Source organism: Notothenia rossii (genome assembly GCF_949606895.1).
Source record: "Notothenia rossii genome assembly, chromosome: 6".
In the NCBI taxonomy this organism is placed as follows: Eukaryota; Metazoa; Chordata; class Actinopteri; order Perciformes; family Nototheniidae; genus Notothenia; species Notothenia rossii.
In genome coordinates this window covers 30,851,910-30,870,824 of record NC_136909.1, presented here as the reverse complement: position 1 = coordinate 30,870,824, position 18,915 = coordinate 30,851,910, and the positions used below count along the sequence as shown (strand labels likewise).

Genomic DNA, 18,915 nt, shown 5'->3' with positions numbered 1-18,915 from the left:
TGCAATGCTCCACTGGGATGTCCAGATCACCATCTTAAAATCACAACGAGACTGTGCTGTTTTTAATTTTGAATGTATTTCTTGATTAAGCTATTAATCACTTTGAGTATTGACTTTATTTGTGGATAAATAATTAAATTTCCTTAAGTCTGAGGAGATAACGTTAAGTCTTCACATTTGAAAAGCTGGAACCAGAAAACACTTCACAAAACATTTTACAAAAAAAGAGAAAAAAAACATTGTTTGATAAAGATATTATAGTTTATAATTCATTATTTCTGTCCATTAACCAAATAAATAATAATAAATGAATACAACTCTGTATGGACTTGGTTTGGGAACTGAAGGGTTGCTGGTTCAAGTCCCAATCGAACAAAAATGTGGGGTGTGGTCTGTTCGCTGGAGAGGTGCTATTTTGCCCCCTCTCCATTAGTGCATGTCTATAGGTCCTGTTTGTGCATGTGTGTGTGTATTTCGGGCCGGTGTGTGAAATTGGAAAATAACGGGAATTCATGTAATTGATCTTAATCTTAAAGGTGGGGTAGGTCATTTTGGAGAAACCAGCTCGAGTGTGCTAGAATTTGAAAATACACAACTGGAAAAAATCTGCCACTTCCTTACAGAGCCCCTCCTCCAACACACACACGAACGCGCACATGACCAATGAGGGCACGAGATAAGTTTGTGCACAGATGGAAGGCTGACAGGCAGGTAGGCCATCCAGTTATTTTTGCCGGGCCGGCTAAAATGATTGGTCGTGCTTTTTACAGTATTACGGGTTCCACAGATGACATTTCTTTATGGATTTTTTGTCAAAGCACTTAAGATATTCATTGCTATCGGGATGTTCAGAGAATTCCATGGAATATAACAAAAAGTGTATCTCGAGCCGGTTTCTCAAACTTACCTACCCCACCTTTAATTGACCAATATATCAAATGTAATCAATCAATACAAATCAACATACTTTAAATAAATGTTAATACCTGGATTTTGTGTTTCTTTTCATTAAATTGTGAAATGACTGACCCAATTGTTTATTTATTTTTAATTGTGAGAAACCGGAAGGCAAAATCGATATAAAAGATACATCCTCAGTAATAATAATAAGTGTGCACTTAACTTTAACCCTTCGATGTCTGCAGGAACCCTGATGGGGACGTTCAGCCGTGGTGCTACATCGCAGATCACGAGGACGGGATCTACTGGAGATACTGCGACATCCCAACATGCAAGAGTAAGAGATCGTTGACACTCCTTCATCTTTCCTTCCCTCTCTCTCTCTGAGCCCTTCCATGCCCTCGGGGCCGTGTCGTGGGCACACGGACCAGCCATTTCCATTGCTATGCTCATCTGCTCGCCTGCTATGAATAGCTTTTATAGACTGTATGGCTTGTACACAACTATTATCATCCCAAAAATGTCTCTAATTGTCTCCCGTCTCCCCTCCTCCTGCCAAGCCTGGGCCTGCCCTCACTTTAATGCAAGCTGTCAATCGCTGCCTCCGTGTGTTTTCGCATGTGTGTTCAGAAGTTTCCCCTTTGGCTTTGTAGCTTGTTTTGACACGTTGTTTAATGTGAGTGTTAATGTGCATCTACCTGTTTGTGGATAAATATGTATGTTTAGTGGGTGAGAGAGTCCAGTAGTTGGATAAATGTGTGTAGTGTGATTGTTTAAGTTTGGATATTCGCTGCCTCTGTCTTCTCTACCGGTTTGGCACACATTTACAAAGACAAGCCTTCCTTTAATCCCCTTACTTTCATTCCTTCCACCTTTTTAATCACTGCTGTTGAAAACTGACTAAGGGTGGATCAACCTACACTGGTTCTGATGCCAAAGATGAAAGAAATACAGAATAGGAGGTTAAGATATTGCAATTAGCCGCAAGCATGTCACATGTGCATTTTTCTCACGTTCTTCCCTTTGCAAGGTAGATTAGGTTTTATTGCATTCTTTTAATCTCAAAAGAATCAGATAACTGAACATAAATCAACGCAAGCAGAAGTCAAACACCAACTGACCTATACATTCTTTGATATATAATGATATATAATAAGACCTAATAGGAATTAGGTCTTAGTTCTTTATATGCTTTTACAATCCTTGCCATAACATATAAAAGCCTTGCTTTAAAGGATTAAATTCAGCCTGTGTTCGAACTCGAGGTAAAAAGTGGACATATTGATCAGACAGTGTTGTGGGCAAATCTGAGACTTTGAGATATTGTGAGTTTTCCCTGAAGTAGGTAACGCCTGGCCTCAAGAACCCCTGGAGCTATCCCACCATTATCTTGTCTGAGTAGCATGCTCGACTAAAGCTTGCTGTTTGAATAGATTGCGTGTTTATGTGTATAGGAGCTTGTGTGTATCCCATTAGACTTTTGACTGACCTATTTCAGACAACTGTCCATTTAGCCCGGTTTTTCTAGGCTAATATCCCCAACCTTTGTGTTGTCTCTTATCCCTTATCTTTGGTTGAATTAGGCCAGCTTTTGTTCCCGATTGGTTTACCATGTGCTGGTTCAGCCTTGTTCTTCTCCAGAATCCAGCACTGTGCAGCGAGAAACCCATCCCAGCGATCGAGGACAAAGACGCTCCTCTCAGCAGCGTGCTGTATAACCAAGAAAAACTTGTTGCTCAACTGTCTTTTTCTGAAGAAAAGCCATATTGCAGAGGCTGTGAGGCTTTTCCTTTGTAGGACATTAGCCGCTTTGACACCAAGTACTTTGCCGTACTTAGTGCCCAGCACTTAGTGCCAGCACTTAGTTCCTCCATGGAACTAAGTACAGATCGTGTTCACACCGGAATAAGTTCCCTGAGGGAAGATTACGCAAATGAAGCCGCTGACGTCACTTCTTCTTCTTCTGCTTTGGGTTTACTGGCAGGCCGCAAACCACTTCACGGTGTATACTGCCACCCGAAGTCCCCGGAGTTGGGGACTGGCTTCAGTAGAAGCTGCTGGGACTCCCAGCTGCTTCTACTGAAGCCTTCCGAGTAAATCGCCAGAACGCCGACACCTCCTCATCACTCCAGCGCTCCCATGTTTTTTTTTGTGTTGCCATAAGTTAGTCTCTCTCCGTTGGTGCGCGGGGCTAATCCTAATGCTAATAATAGCAAATAAAATGGCTGATTCACAAAACTTTTCTGAGTTTTACAGTGTGTGGGTTGCAATTTGCCCAGCCAATCAAAATTGTTACTTTTTTCTCCCCAGGATAGTCCCACCTTTCTAGCAGGCACTAAAAATGGGGGTAAAAGTTCTCTGAACTAAGTTCTCTTTTTGGTGTGAACGCAAAATTCCAGGCACTATCGGAACTAAACGGGAAAGTAAAAGTACTCCGGTGTGAACGCGCCTAATGCCCTCAGAGGAAATGCTCATTTCAAAAAAATTCATGTTGAGTATAATGATGAGAATTGTAAAGTTAGACTCAGGAATAAAAGAAGGTGATCAATCCATTTAAACACTCACATCTCTCACATTCTATCTATTCAGTTTATTCACATTTGTAACACCCTTTATGGCTTTAAAGTGCTCCTATTTCCCGGCAAAGCTATCAAATAGTGTCTCCATGAACTATCCTCTTTCTGTTTCAGCATTTAAAATGATCCATTTTAAGAAAAGGAGATGAAGATAGCTCTGAGCCAGGCATCCAGTGTCAAGAAACATGCCTGCTCATTGGAGACGGTTTCTCCCTGCAGGGATACTAGGCAGATTTCAGACACCTACGCTCTGTCTCGTCTATTGTGAAACCACAATCGCCACGTGGTGCCTCACCTTCTGCTCTCAATCTGCTGCCTTTGAAAGCTAGGGCTGCCAAGTGAGAGAATGCCCATGCTCTGTCAGTGTCAGTGTTCCCAACAACAAAAGGCTGAAAAACACAGCGGTGTGCCAGAGGAAGGGCAACAGTGATATTTGTTTTCATTTCGTCTGGTTTTTGTTTTGTCTGGGCCTCCGTTTTGTCAACTTTTCTGCTTACGTTTGATGTCGCGTGGTTGTTAGTTGGTTGCCGCTTCGCTGAGGCACCTGGAGCCTGCCAACAGCCAGGCTCCCTGTCATCTAGGGTCCTGCCACCCTGGTGAAGGTGACACACTCTGTTAGTGCACGCTGCCAGGCAGGTCACATGAGGTCAGAAACACATAGCCGGACATGGTGGATTATAGTGTAGATCACAACACTAGTAGATCCTTGTAATCCCTTATGGCAGCAGTTATCGTGCGCCGGAAATAACCATTTTAAAAAGCCATGCTGTCAAGGCACATCTACGACTGTGGAAATTGACATGTTCAAGGTGGAATCTAGTTATCAGCCTTTCTAACTTATTGAAGACTTACATTTTTAAAGTCTCAAGTTCTTTATATTTTGGTAAATATAATTTCATTGCAAAGTTTTCCCTGCTGTTTAGTTCAGTTTTATTTTTAGTATTTCTATCAGCCCTCAGTGCACAAGGCAGAGAAGGCTTCATGTTGTTTGACTTAGCAGCGCTGATCTAATGAGGTGTAAGGAATTTACCAGTGCAGCCTCTGGCAAACTATAGGGCGTAGAGGTATAACTTCAGCAACACGTGGAATATACCAAACAACTTAATTGTTAGACAAACGAGTTTCGGCTTGTGGCCTTGATCAGGGTCATTATGCCAGAAAGCCTTTCTCTACAGAACAGTTTGTTCACCGGATAGAACATAGAGTTGACATCTATAATTAAGGGACTCTAATTATTTGTTTTCAATGAGGTAGTCAGACAATTCCCAGAAGGTCAACATCAGTTTTCAGTTTACTTGTGTTGAGGCCAGTCTGCTAAAAAATAAGCTTAATTTAGTACATTTGACTCACTTGTGATAAATAATTAATTACCATTTATGATTGACAATATGGCAAGGAATTGTTTGTAAAGACAGAAAACATTGTAGAAATATGATCAGGTCAATTGATAATGATATCTTTAGTTACACATATCAAGCATTACGGCACTATATGTATCACTGTTGTGACATGAGCCCAAAATGAACGTTAATTGACTATCAACGTTCCTTTTTAAGAGTGTTGTTTCTGGAAGGACTTTTTGTTTTAGTGTGGCTCTTTTCAGCTTGCATGTGCCCTGGCTTAATTTCATTGACACAGAGTGAAACTGTCAGGGTGAAGTCCTCGAGCGTTTGCCAAGACAAAGACGCTTTGATGTGCACGGCAGGAGCTCCTCTCAGCAGCGTGCTGTATAACCTAGAAAAACGTGTTGCTCAACTGTCTTTTTCTGCAGAAAAGGCACATTGAAGAGGCTGTGAGGCTTTTCCTTTGTAGGAAAATGCCCTCAGAGGAAATGCTAATTTCAAATAAAATTCATGTTGAGTATAATGATGAGAATTGTAAAGTTAAACTCACATCTCCCACATTCTATCTATTCAGTTTATTCACATTTCTAACACCCTTTATGGCTTTAAGGTGCTCCTATTTCACAAGAGTTTGTAAAAAAGTTATTTTGTAACTTTAACTTTAAATGTAAACTCACCACGTACTGAGTTTTCTGTCTTTCAAAACTCATTACAGTATGTATGCTCTTATTTAATTCCCACTATACATCTTATCAATCGGTAGCAATGTACTTTCAATCAAGTGCAAAACATATTCTTAACATAGGTATTTCAATTGTATGCTACTTTATACTTCTAATTGATTTCATTTCAGAGTCTAACGCTGTACTTTTTATTCCCCAATATTCATTTGAAATATTAAAAGAATACCAGTTACTTTGCAGATTCAGAGTTTAAATACTTATATACTGTAGTATACTGTATCATTCTTAAATGGGCCATTCTGTATAAAGAGTACTTTTAATTATCTTTTTCTTTTAGCACCTGCAGACTTTTGTGATTTTCCCAAAGTTAAGTTTTTCATGTGCAACTTTTTCTAAGTTTCTTTTTACAGTTTGACACTCTAGTATTTCTACTGCAACTTCAAAATACAATCTCCCAGATCTCCATTTTGCTTTCTTTGGCTGCCAGTATGGCGAGTATTTGCAGGTTTGTTGTGAGGACTTACTTCACCAATGATTTTTTTAACATAAAGAAGATACGACCTCTTTACAGGATGTAAATAAAAACACTGTAGTGTACGTTTTCAATATGATTTTATTTATACATTGTTACTGTGGCTGACAACACCTGCTTTCAAAGATACTTTGTGGTGATTAAACTGTTTATTTGTCATAGAGCTGTCAATGCTCAACCTTTAAGTGGCATGATGTATAATTACCTCACTTACGGTAGGCTATCATTTAATCTATTAAAACAATTAAGGAAACGTCTGATTCTGTCACCATGGAACAATAATCTCAACACCAGAGGCATCATATCCCTCTGGCAAGCTAAACAGCCACACCTTGAAAAGATTAAAACAAAGTAGTTATGTGTTTGGCCCAAGGTTTTACGACCGAACGTTGAAGAAAATATGCAATGATGAAATATTGCCTTCATTAAGAGTGATTTATGAAGCTGCTAAATGGCGCTTTGAAGTTGTGGGACACCTGAGTAGACCGCCAGCCAGTCTTGAATGAATCTGACCTGATATCTATTTCCCAAGTTTCCCTTGTTCAACCCTTTGGGATGAAACGGAGGAGTCCAAGGGTCAGTGGTTTACATGGCATCACACAAAAGTAATTGTTTTCTCTCTCACTCTGCTTCGCTGTAAATGTCACATCTTTTTTTGCTCAAGTACAAGCTGTAAATGAACAGTTCTATGGAATTTGGAAAAAAACACCACTTCTTTGCGATGCAGTTACTCTTGCTGTATACAATCCTGACACAAAAAACTGAAACATAACCGGTTGCAGGGCTATAGCCCCTTAAAGATGCAATTAAGGATTATATCCTTTACTGGTTGGATTATTTGTCTAGATCTTTGTCATTCCGTCTGTTTTGACTTTAGTGATCCCCTGCCTTTTCCTCTAACGCCTCGATCAGGTGAGCATTTTGGAATTTTAAGGAAAGGTCATCACAACTTTTAAACTGATAGCCAATAATTTTGGTACACACCTCCATGAGGATGATCACAATGACTTTGGTGATGCCCTAAGTTTTTTTTGCTCCAGCAGTTCAAAGTGTAAACTTGTCCAGTGAGATATCTCAACAGCTAGTGGATAGGTTGACGTTCCCAGACCCAAAGTTATGTCTAGATTGATTGAATTGAAATTGATCGTTTGTTTCTGCATTAAGTCAAGCCTATGTTACATTAGTCAAGATCAGTTGGGGCAATGCTGGAGCTAAGAAGAGCTCAATTAATGTTAAAGACCAACAACTGGAACAAGTTCCTCATTGTGTATACTGATTGATTGATTTTGTACCTGTCTCTGCATCGCCCCGGAGTATATGGATACACTTGGTAATTATAGAATAGACGTTAACGCCTTATTCCTTTTGACAGCAAAAGTCCAACGGCTGAATAAATGCCTGACACAAGAACAACTGCGAGTTGAAATAAGAAAGAGACAGATAAGCTGAAGATGTTGTACATGTGGTCTGGAAACTGTGCGCAGACTAAAGCACCACAGCCCTGCCTCGTGGCTGTTGTGGTTGCCTGAACCAGGGATGCTTTCAGGATCTGTTATTGCAGTATTTATCTCATTCTCTGTCAAGGCTTTCAAAAGGCAGAATATTTCCCCTAGGTGGTCCTGGAACAGCTTTCTCCACAACCATCCCTCCTAACGATGAGACAGGTTCAGGCATCACTGAGTGGAGAAGTGTGTGTGTGTGTGTGTGTGTGTGTGTGTGTGTGTGTGTGTGTGTGTGTGTGTGTGTGTGTGTGTGTGTGTGTGTGTGTGTGTGTGTGTGTGTGTGTGTGTGTGTGTGTGTGTGTGTGTGTGTGTGTGTGTGTGTGTGTGTGTGTGTGTGTGTGTGTGTGTGTGTGTGTGTGTGTGTGTGTGTGTGTGTGTGTGTGTGTGTGTGTGTGTGTGTGTGTGTGTGTGCTTCTGTACTTTTGACAGGGTAAGAACAGGTCAGAGATTTAGACCTTCAAAGTGAGGACATTTTTGAGAAGTGAGCGGGTTTTGGCTCCTGTAGGTTCACATCATGAGAATTAAGGTTGGGGTAAGGTCAGTCATGTTTTGCTTGTGTTTAGACGATAGTTTTTTCGTGTTTAAGTTTTTCGCACACGTTTTTAAAATGATAAAGAAAGGGAAAAAAAAGAAATCTTGTTGAGTTGTTAAAACAGAAAAATGGCAAACAGATGATCCAGTAGAAGCCAATAAAGCACATCATGTGGTTCCTCATAAAAGTACTACATTCATAAAGAGCTGTAGTTCCTAAAATATGTGCGTGCATGGCATGCAACCAGTGTCCAGAATGAGCTGCTTGGCCTCACAGCCCCAGGCTTGTAAATTGAACTATTACCTGGCAAGATTATTTCCTTCCAACCAAATTAATTATACATTTTGCTTATGCCAAGCTCCTTCTTTTACGAGCTATTTCATGTATCCAATTACCACAGGTTGATTTACAGGTCTTATTTGAAACCTGCGTATTTATACATTGCACGATTTTGTCTTAATTAGTTTTTTTTGCCACTGACTTCAACATAGGGAATACGTTAAATATTGCTAATACAAGACTTAAACCCATACACACACAGGAACAAGAGAGTTTAAATGCACTGCAGATCATTTCTCAGAATGTATTTGGCACTTGGCAGGTGCTGATTTTCAGCTGTCAGCTTGACATGACGTGTCCTCTTTCACCTGCATTTGGCCCATCCTTCCCTGGCGAAGCTTTGAACACGCTCATTGTTATCTTACTCTCACCTCTGACCTTCTCATAGCTCCACCCAGAACCTGCCCTCAGGGGAAATACCTGCCTGTAGTGATGGGAGGAAACCCTCAGACAGAAACTAGAGAGTAAAGCCTCACAAAAACAAGCCACAGGACATCAGGTAGATCTAATCTCCTAACCTTTCTCTCTGGCTCGTTCTCTCTCTCCACAGAGCTGGGGTTAAATCAGTTGGGGCCATTAGGGAATTAAAGGTATCGATTACGAAGCGAGTCCGCTGTGTAGAATGTTTGCTAATGAGAACAAGTAGATGGCCGTTTTTTAGTGCCTGTCTTGGGAGAGACGGGGAGATTAATATCGGGTCAACCAATTTAGCTCTTAGGAATGAGGGCTCACAGCCAAATGTAGAAAAGCATGTTTCTGAGCAGGTCTAATAAATTACACTTTTTTATAGGAGAGTGTTTAGCTAGTGTATTGCGAGCTCACAGTGCATGTTGTTGAGACCAATTTCATCTCAATGTATTAGAATTATAAGTTAGAAAATGATGAAACATCTCTACAGCCATGTTAGCAGCTAGATGTACTACAGCATTACGTTGTGCTAAATGCTAACATCACCATGATAGCATCCTCACAGTGACCATGCTAGCATTCCAACACAGTCTCATAACAGTTTCTATGATGTCTCTCCTACGAATTCCAAGCAATATGAGTACTTTTTTGCTTGTTACATGCACTCAATCTTCAAAATACATTTCCGACTTCACAGTAAACAAATCTGTTATTAATTTAATTAATGAAAGATTGATGTTTGTGTAAAAATAATAATCCAGAAATGGCGTTAGTTAAGTACGCAATTACGTGACTAACAAATTATTCTAGTCACAAACAGTGTTTTTGTATGCTTCCCGCATGGCCTTCTTATTTGCAATTACGTATTCTGTTGGGTAGATAAAAACAACATTTACTGACCACATTCATGATCCCCAGACGATACACTATTTTGGATTTCTGATTTGATCAATCCATTATCTGGCTTCTTGCGCTGCCCTCAAACTGTGCCCACAAGATGCAGTATGTAATAATCCAGTGGGCAGATGTTAATTAACTTCACAGGGCACATTGATAATCCCATTTAAATAAGGCCCTTTGATTAATGAGCGCATGTCCTTTCTTCTTGCTGCACCCTCTTATCAAACAGCTACGTCTTAACTTGAGGGCTGATAAGGCTCTTTTTCATTATTCGCTATTGTTCATAATTTTCATAGCCATTACTTTTGTTTGTAGCCGTAGATCGTTTCTTACCCATGATGTACGATTAACGCCATGTTTATCCAATGCTTTCCATTTTTGTATCTCAGCCTCTTGTGGTTTCCTCCTCAAGTATTCGTATGCCATTCTCCCAGTTGAATTTTACAAGAATAATTAAAAGGCATTGATGAATTCATATTTATGCAACTTCCCTTTGAAACAACTAATGAAAGTTGTGTTTAAACAATATTTCCCAACCCAAATATGTCAAACAGTCTGAATGCATTCATTTATTTTCATGAATAAGGAAAAAACATCAAGCGCTGGACTTTTCAAGCTGCCATCTAAAGTGTAGAATTGTTCCTGTAATTTGCAAACTGCACATACCTGGGGACTTCCCTGCTGTCATTCACATCCAGATAACCAGCACAACCTGCCACAGTAGACAACAACAAGTCAATCTCTTTGAATGTGAAGTATGATGAATTACAGCTGCTCTGTGCGTATCTAACGCCTGAGGCGTCTTTTCATCCCCCAGTCGCCCCAGTATCAAGTCCCTTGGGACTGCAGACTATTTGGTCTGTCAGTGATACAGTGTGGTGGCCATTTTTCATCTCATCCCGTCATTGTTCGGCCCAGTCTCTGAGGAGGCACTAATAATTCATTTAAAGCTCTGGCTCTTCCCTCTTCCCTCTTCCCTCTAATTAGATGGTTAGTCACTCTCCCAGGGCCTCGGGCTGGGGCATTGATCTCTTCAATTTCAATCTTGTTGTAACACAGCCTATACCTCACAGACGCACACACACAAATGTTAAAATGTGATAAAAGAGGACATACAGACAACATGCACGTGGTATATTCCATACTCTCTGACACCCTCACACCTCCCAGCAGTCTTTTGAGCATCCCACTTGCAAAGTCATCCTGCAGGAAACAAACACTTCTTTCATTCCGTCCAATAATAAGCCCCTTATTGTCTAACCGTTTCATTTACAGTCTGGATAATTTATGACAGAAACTCATAATAGCTACTCCCACCTCCTCACAAACAACACAGAGTTTCCAGAAATGTCGTCCGGGCGGAGTTAGTGGCATATTTGTCTCGTTTTTCTGGTGTGTGCAGTCGACAAGACTAATCACAGGCTGGATGAAACGCAGCAGCTGTATTTGTTTATGTATTGAATATACTGTACTACAAAAGGGGTAATACATGGAGCCGAGACACAATGAAAGGCAGACAGAGCGAGAACTAAAGGCAGAGAGACATAACGTGATGGAAGTAGGGGGGAAATCACACAAACAGCGACTATGTTGTTTCCTTTCTATGTTGTGTTCCTGGAAAGGCAAGTGTCCACGAGGTGTGTGTTTGTGTGTGTGCATCAGATTTGAATTGCTGGCGGTGCATTAATGGGTTGTTGGCAGTGTTTCCAAGGCTTCAACATACCTGTGTTTTAAATTACTCCCATTAAGCCTTTTAGCACTTAAGGAATGTGCTAATAAATGTTGCTTCTCCTCCTTTGACCTCTCGGGTTTAACATCCCTTCTCTATTGTCGAAGCACTAATGACTTTTTCTGTCTGGTTACATTATAATTGGATGTTAATGAAGCAGGGGTGCTGTTAAATAGATGATTTTGGACAAAGTAAATGTTGAGGTTAATTTTTAGTGATTGTTATCAAATTATGGTGGATTCTTCTTGCAGAGATAACTATCAGAGATCTTCAGATGCAATCTATTTCCATCTAATCATAAATTCTATCACAATTCAATATCTGAGATGTCAACTCATGATGTGAGAAAATGATCCAAAAAGTGTCTATTGGCTAATGTGGCATAAAAAACACCGTCAAAAGGCAAAAAATGTGATTTTGGACACCGACAACAGAGGAAACATTGTTCAAAACATTTGGGCTGATTTATACCAATACCAGTAGAAACACAGGTTTTTCATCTTCTTGGACAAAACATCCTGTAGTCTCTTCTGTAGTGGAATCCAAATATTATAAAGCCTACTGTTATCTTAATGGCTTATCTTTATACCCACTGCCAGACATATAATACAATCGTTTTCAAAAGCACAATTTGATTAGAAGTAATGAAAGAACAACTTTAACTCAGGTCAAACATTCATTAATTAGTCATAGAGTATGTGATAAACCTGCCTTCCTTATCGAAGGAAAAGTACATTTCCGCCGATATTTCATCTTAAAACATGTATCCGCTAATAGCAATGACTTGCCAATGTTATCGTGCATCCCTATTTCCCATAATGTTACAATCATATAGCTTGTTTTATTGGACCAGCAGTCAAAACACTTTTTTTTATCATACAGACATGACAGAGACAACAATCAAATCCTTGAGGAACCGGATCCAGCAAACGTGTGGCATGTTTGCTTGAAGCGATTAGTAAATCATTCAAATAAGTGGCAATTAATTTCTCTGTCAACAATCCAGCAAGTTTCTCTGGAATATGAACTAAATTGTTTTTCAAATAGGGAAAACAACTGTGATTGTATTTCACTATGACTACAATCATTCATTATGGAAAGCCCCACGCCGTCATTTACTGAGAGCCACAGTTATATCTCCTTCCTGATCTGTGTGGGCGCTATCAGTCAGACCCTAAACTGACCTTTCATGCTCCCACATCCAGAATGTATCAGGTGCCAACTGACAGTCCATTCAGAGAACAAACAAGCAGAGTTCAACAAAATCACCTGACAGGAACTCTCCCCCTGAATAATGAATATGAATGACTTTAGGTAATGGGAGAAAACGAAAAGAAAATGGAAGACTTTTAGAGACTTAATTCAGCCAAATGGTCAGAAGATTTGAGCAAACAGGCTATAAATCAGAAATATTCAAATGCATACAATTAAAAAAAACTGAAACCAATAATGATTACATATCTGTAACAGCTGTTATTTTATCATTTTGGTATCAAATCAAGTTTTTTTGTATTATTGTCAATATAATACCTAATAAACATTAAATATGTTACATTAAAGGGGCATTATTATGCTTATTGGGAGTCCCACCCAAAAAACAACCTATAAAATAAATGTTTTTGTTGGTCGACACATTTCAGTTTGTATTTGAAAGGTTTCTGGGTTTTCCTCTGCTTTAATGTCGGTGCTTTATTAAATGTATTTTCAACCCTTAGGCTCTTGTATCTACATTTATTCAGTGTCATCACGGCTTCTCTTTTAGATTATAGGATTAGGACTGACTGTGAAAATAGCTTTTCTAGTGAAATCCTCCAGTGTTTCAGCTGAGATTATGAAGAACAGACTTTAAAGGTTCCTTGTTGCTTAGGGCTCCGTATCATTTCTCTATCTCCCTCTCTTACCTCATCTTTTAAGTGGAAATATGTGGCATGCTGTGCTGGATGGATACAAGCACGCTGCTCAGAGTAAATCTATTTTCAAAAGAGAGAGACACCCAGCCCTACTATAAGGAAAACATTGTTTTTAAACTCTATCTCTTGCTCCCCGCGTCTTCAAATGCATTTTCTTTGATTACTTTTGCTCTTTACCCTCTAGATGTCAAAGAAATGTATAACTGTAATTATGTTTCCTTGTTGTGTCTGCTGCGTCAACAGAGTTGTCTCCTTCTGCCTGCTGCACAGACACTCGTGAACGTTGTTGTTTTGCCAGCAGCCTCCTGTCTGCAGTGCACTGTGTGTTGCATTGTGGGAAGGCTACCTGACTGCTCTTTTTCAAATGCAGCAGACTGCCGCGTTTGTGACGAGTCTGGCTGCAGTCAAGCCTTTTTTTTTTCGTTGGAGTCTGCCCCTCCTGCGGAGATCTCCTGAGGTTTTCAGAGGTCTGGTCTGGGCTGACTGGAGCGTTTATGCACCTTGTGTTTCCTCCATTTCTCCCCTCTGGCTCGTTAAAGTCTAAATTCCACCGACAGCTTTGAAGTGAATGTGTTTGTGTGTTTTTTTATTTTTATTATACTTGGAGATATTTGCACTTGTTGCGCCTGCAAAGCAGATGTTTTGAAGGAGCAGTGCTTTGCTACGGAGATTACATTCATTGTGTACACTTCTTTTTGATTAACACTATATGCAGAGAATGTGTGAGCTGAGGCTGCTGCCCTCTTTGTGTCCAGTCCCTAAATTCTCCAGTAGTCGGGTGTGATACGATCCCATGGCCTGCTGCTCTTCACAGCCCCTGGGACGAGAGGAGGACAAAGACTGATACATTGACTGTAGTCTGCAATCATCTTGTCAAAGCAAAATGAAAAAGGAATACTGCTGCCTTTAATCCGCTTGTTGAGCCCTACAGTAACATTTTCTCCTCTGCTTTTCAAAACTCCATTGAAGTGGTATACCTGCTCTGAGAGTTGCAGATTCCCAACCAGGTGTTTATCCCCCCCCCCCCCCCCAAACATCCATCCCTGCACACTTCATTGGGGTTAATCCAGTCTATACTTAAGTCACGGATGAGAAGAAACTGCTGTCACAGCACTGTCCTTGAAGTACCTCGAAGATTCTTATTGCTGTCATGTTTACCTTCGACATGTCATATAATCCTGCAAGTGTGAGCCATGGAGTATCGCTAAATGATTCAAACAACCATATACATCCATGTATAACGCTTTGGCACGGTTGGGAACATTGTACATGGTTAATTGCTGGTCTGAGGGAGTCTGAGGACCTTGTCTTGAAATATCGAGCTGTCAAACACAGTTCTGCGCGGCCGTCTCTGGTCGTTTCACTTCAGTCCCCTTTGTCACTTTTCCAGTCGCTGGTGGACATTCTTGTGGACACAATGTCACCCTTTCCCCCTAAAGCCTTTGTGCCTCATTCTTACATAAACAGAAAGAGTTTTCAGCATCCTTTGTGAGTGAGGTTTTCGTGCCAGCCAGACAGTTGACATTGACTCCAAAACAATGCCCGTGTGAGGTCTTTATCAGGGTGGCTTCAGCTCATGATGGCAGTTTGAGTGGTTCCCCTCTATATCGGGCTGGTTGATATGACAAAAAATATAGACATTTTCCTATCTTGATAACAATGGATATCATGATATAGCATGTTTTCTGGTTATTCATTAAATACATCTTCAATTTGAGATAACTACATTTTGAACACATTTTTTTGGGGTGAATTAAACAATGTTCCAATAAAAGATTGTCAGTATTCTCTCCTCCAATTCTTTTTTTTGTTGCAAAATGATCGAAACAGTTTAAAGTAAAATTGTTGCAATGCATATTTACAGCTTAACACTGAATGTTGTGTAAAAACAAATGATAAATTAAGGAGTATTCCCTTTAGGAAGAGATCATTCCATTGAAAGACGATATATGTTTTTATTAAATTATAGCCCAGCCCTAGATCAACAATTATATTAGAAATATTCAGATTGCATGCTGATCCCTACCATTAGATCTCGAAATGAAATCATGACACGCTTGTAAAATAATCTTGTTTTTCAGTTTTTTTACTGCGTCACTGGAGGGAACCTGCTGATATCAGACGAGCAGCTTTCAATATGCAAATGTGTGACAGGAAAAGACACAAAACAACGAAAAAGCTCCAGAGATGTTCAGAGGCGAGACAGAATCAGGGGACACAACGCTCCACGGTCTCTGAGCTTGTTGTCAGACTTTGCAGGATCCACAAAGCGAGACTTGCTCACAGACAGACAGGACATGCTCCTGTGTAATATCTAACTTATGATCACATGCTGTCTTCGTGGGGAGACAGCATCAATGAGTTCTCTTCTAAATGGAGTTTGCATTCATATTTAAATGTGTTACTCAACACAAATATGATCGTTCCAGTTTTTGAGAGTTCCGAACAAAATTAAGTATTTGTGTCATATGGATTGATCGTTGGAAAATGTTACTAATTGTGTGTTTACATGCTGCAAGAATTTAGGAAGCATCACACTTTGAGCTCTGTATGAAAGCAGGTTTGAGTTAAACTGCATACGGGTATTTTGCTATGTCACATGCTTTTCATTTGTTATGTCTCAGACCAATATTGACAGCTACTTTGGTCACAATCTTTGCTCTTGTCTTTTCCTATTGAGCTTTTTTGTCCCCTACGGTCAGATGGCAGCAATTCCAATTAGACTGAAAATCTTCGGGGGGAGATTCTTCATACTTGCAACGGAAATTGCTTTTGATTGTGGTGTTACTTCCGTTTGTCAAATTTGTTTAAACTCAGAAACGTGGAAATTAAACAAGAGTAAGTCGGTTTGTATCGCAATGAAAAACAAATCCCTCAAGGCTTTTTTGGCACTTCCTAATTATAACGTTGAGTTTAATGCCTTGCATGTTTAATCACTGCTGGATTTCTTTTAAGATTGCTTATTATTTGACGAATACAAAGTGGATCAAAGGAGGCAGGCGGATAATATGATCAGGAAAGGTATCAACATCCACCTTCCATCTGTGTGGTCTGTGATCAATCTGTGATTGTTGGCCTATTTGTGTCAAACATCCCCAGGTCTCGCCTCACAAACATTTTAGAGTTCAGTCGTTTTTGATGTGATGGGCTGCAACAACGGTGAAAACCAAGAGGGTATAAAAAAGTAAAACTCAGAAGTGGAAGTTGATGCTGCTTGCACTGTTTGATGAAAATTAGACCAAAGTTCGACCAAAGTAGAAGTCCGAAACTGAAAACTTTGTAGCATTAATTTGAGCTCATGCGCTAATATCCCTTTTGTTTATTTATTCATTTATTTAACAGGGGCAGTGAACATTAATCAACATTTCTGTAAATATGCCAGAGTTAGCCAAGAGGTTGTTTTTCATCTGTAGTCCCTTTGTGCTCTGAAGGGGTTCAAATGAAACCTGCTTTTAATGTAGATCTAAGGTGTTGGACTTGGCCTCCTTCCAGACTTTGTCATTAGTCAAATACCTTCTGGAAAGGCGCTTCATAAAAAAATAATAAAAAAAACGTTTCTTGGCACATAGAATTGGGAAAATATGATTTGTTCCCGCACACGCAGTCACACATTCAGAAAATGTTAAATCCCGAATCTGATGCAACTTGTGCTCCCTTCTGACACTGTACATTTTCTAGATTCCAGCTCCCTTTTGCTAGGATTCAAAACATCCCTGTCCCTTTCGCCCCTCCTCCCCTCCCTCCCTCTCTCCCAACTCCTCCTCCTCTTCTCTTTTCTTCAGAAGCCACATTTATGTCTTGGCAAATCACACCAAAACATTCACACAGAGGTTTAAGATTCTTTTTGAGTGTGTCACTGGGGATTGTTCTTTTGTTTGCCTAAATTGTTCAAGTTCTATCATCACAAACATGATGATATAACTGGATGAGGCACATGACTGTTCAAGGCATGCAGGGTATGTTTTGTTTCTTAAAATACAGACCAGAGACAAATCATGCAATGAAAAGGAATTGGACATGACGCTCGAAATGACAAAAAACACCCTCATATTCGCACAGGAAATGCTAATAATTAGCGTATTAGACAGATAGCATCTCAGTTGATGTGTGTGACTGATTGTTTTTTCACTCTCCACTTTTCTCCCTACAGTGCCTGGGAACTTGGGCTGCTTCAGAGACAGCGGCGACCCGCCCACTTTGTCCGGCACCAGCGAGACCTCCAACAAACTCACCATCCAGAACTGCATTAGCTTCTGTAGAAAGCAGAGATACAAGGTGAGGAATGCTTAAAGGTCACCTATTATGCAAAATCCACTTTTTCATGTACTTTATACATAAACATGTGTCCCCTCTGTGTAAAGAGACTCTGAAAGTTTCAGAAAAACGATCCTCTCTCTTTTTGTCCTGATCCATTTATATAAAAACCTGTCTGAAAATGAGCTGATCAGATGTTGGCCACTTTATGATGTCATAAAAATGTTTTGGCTTGTGTAACCATTAGCCAATCACCAACCAAGGTAACCCCCCCCCCCCCCCCCCACCCCGCACCTTATCACCTGAATCCCCTCCGAAAGCACCATTGTGTTCTTTTTAACCAAATAGGCGCATTCACACCGCAGTACTGTTCCCACAAAGGTTCATGAGAACTTGGTTCATCAGAACACTTTAGTTCTGATGAACTAAATACCGATCGCGTTCACACCGGAATAAATCCCTGGGGGTGGATTAGGCAAATGAAGCCGCTGACGTCACTTCTTCTTCTTCTGCTTTGGGTTTACTGGCAGGCCGCAAACAACTTCACGGTGTATACTGCCGCCCAAAATCCCCGGCCGGAAGGCCCCGGAGTTGGGGACTGGCTTCAGTAGAAGCTGCTGGGACTCCCAGCCTTCCGAGTAAATCGCCAGAACGCCGACGCCTCCTCATCTCCACCGCTCCAATGTTTTATTTTGTGTTGCCATAAGTTGGTCTCTCTGCGTTTTTGCGCTGGGCTAATGCTAATGCTAATAATGCTAATAAAATGGTGGCTTCACAACACTTTTTTTTTGTTTTACGGGGCGTGGTTTGCAATCCGCCCAGCCAATCAGAAATATAGCTCTTTTCTCACAAGAGAGCCGCAAAGGGGGTAAAAAGGTTCTCATGAACTAATTTTAGTTCCGGCTCTTTTTGGTGTGAACGCGACATTTCGGAACTATATCGGAACAAAAGTGGGAAAAGTACTCCGGTGTGAACGCGGCTATTATCTCTCAGAGGGGCGTGGGGAGGGGCTCCTTATTTTCATCTAAAGTAACAGACAGAGAATCAGCACTTTTGAAACAGGGATTCTACAATGGGTGATCTGTTTGGTATCTCGAGCCAAACCCTTCAGAGACATGTTTTGTATATATCTGAGACCTATAATATATTGATGAAAAACAGTATAATAGGGGACCTTAAATAACAAACTCATCCAAGTTTATATCTGAAGTCAGCTTCTGTAGAAGAAGAGATTCAAACGTCTACTGAAATTCAAATGTGTCCCCCTCATTTTTTCATGAATGAAAAAGTGTCCCCCTCATTTTTTC

The 18,915-nt window shown here is 40.3% G+C and overlaps 1 protein-coding gene across 3 annotated transcripts in view; it reads left to right on the top strand.

Moving 5' to 3' along the window:
• Positions 1 to 18,915, top strand: part of kremen1 (kringle containing transmembrane protein 1) — a 73,503-nt gene that overhangs the window by 42,523 nt on the left and 12,065 nt on the right. For all 3 annotated transcript variants that reach the window (XM_079686486.1, XM_079686484.1, XM_079686485.1), the window contains 2 exons: positions 1,146 to 1,237; positions 17,505 to 17,629. In XM_079686486.1, coding sequence (XP_079542612.1) covers positions 1,146 to 1,237; positions 17,505 to 17,629 — 217 coding nt within the window. The remainder of the gene's footprint in view (positions 1 to 1,145; positions 1,238 to 17,504; positions 17,630 to 18,915) is intronic.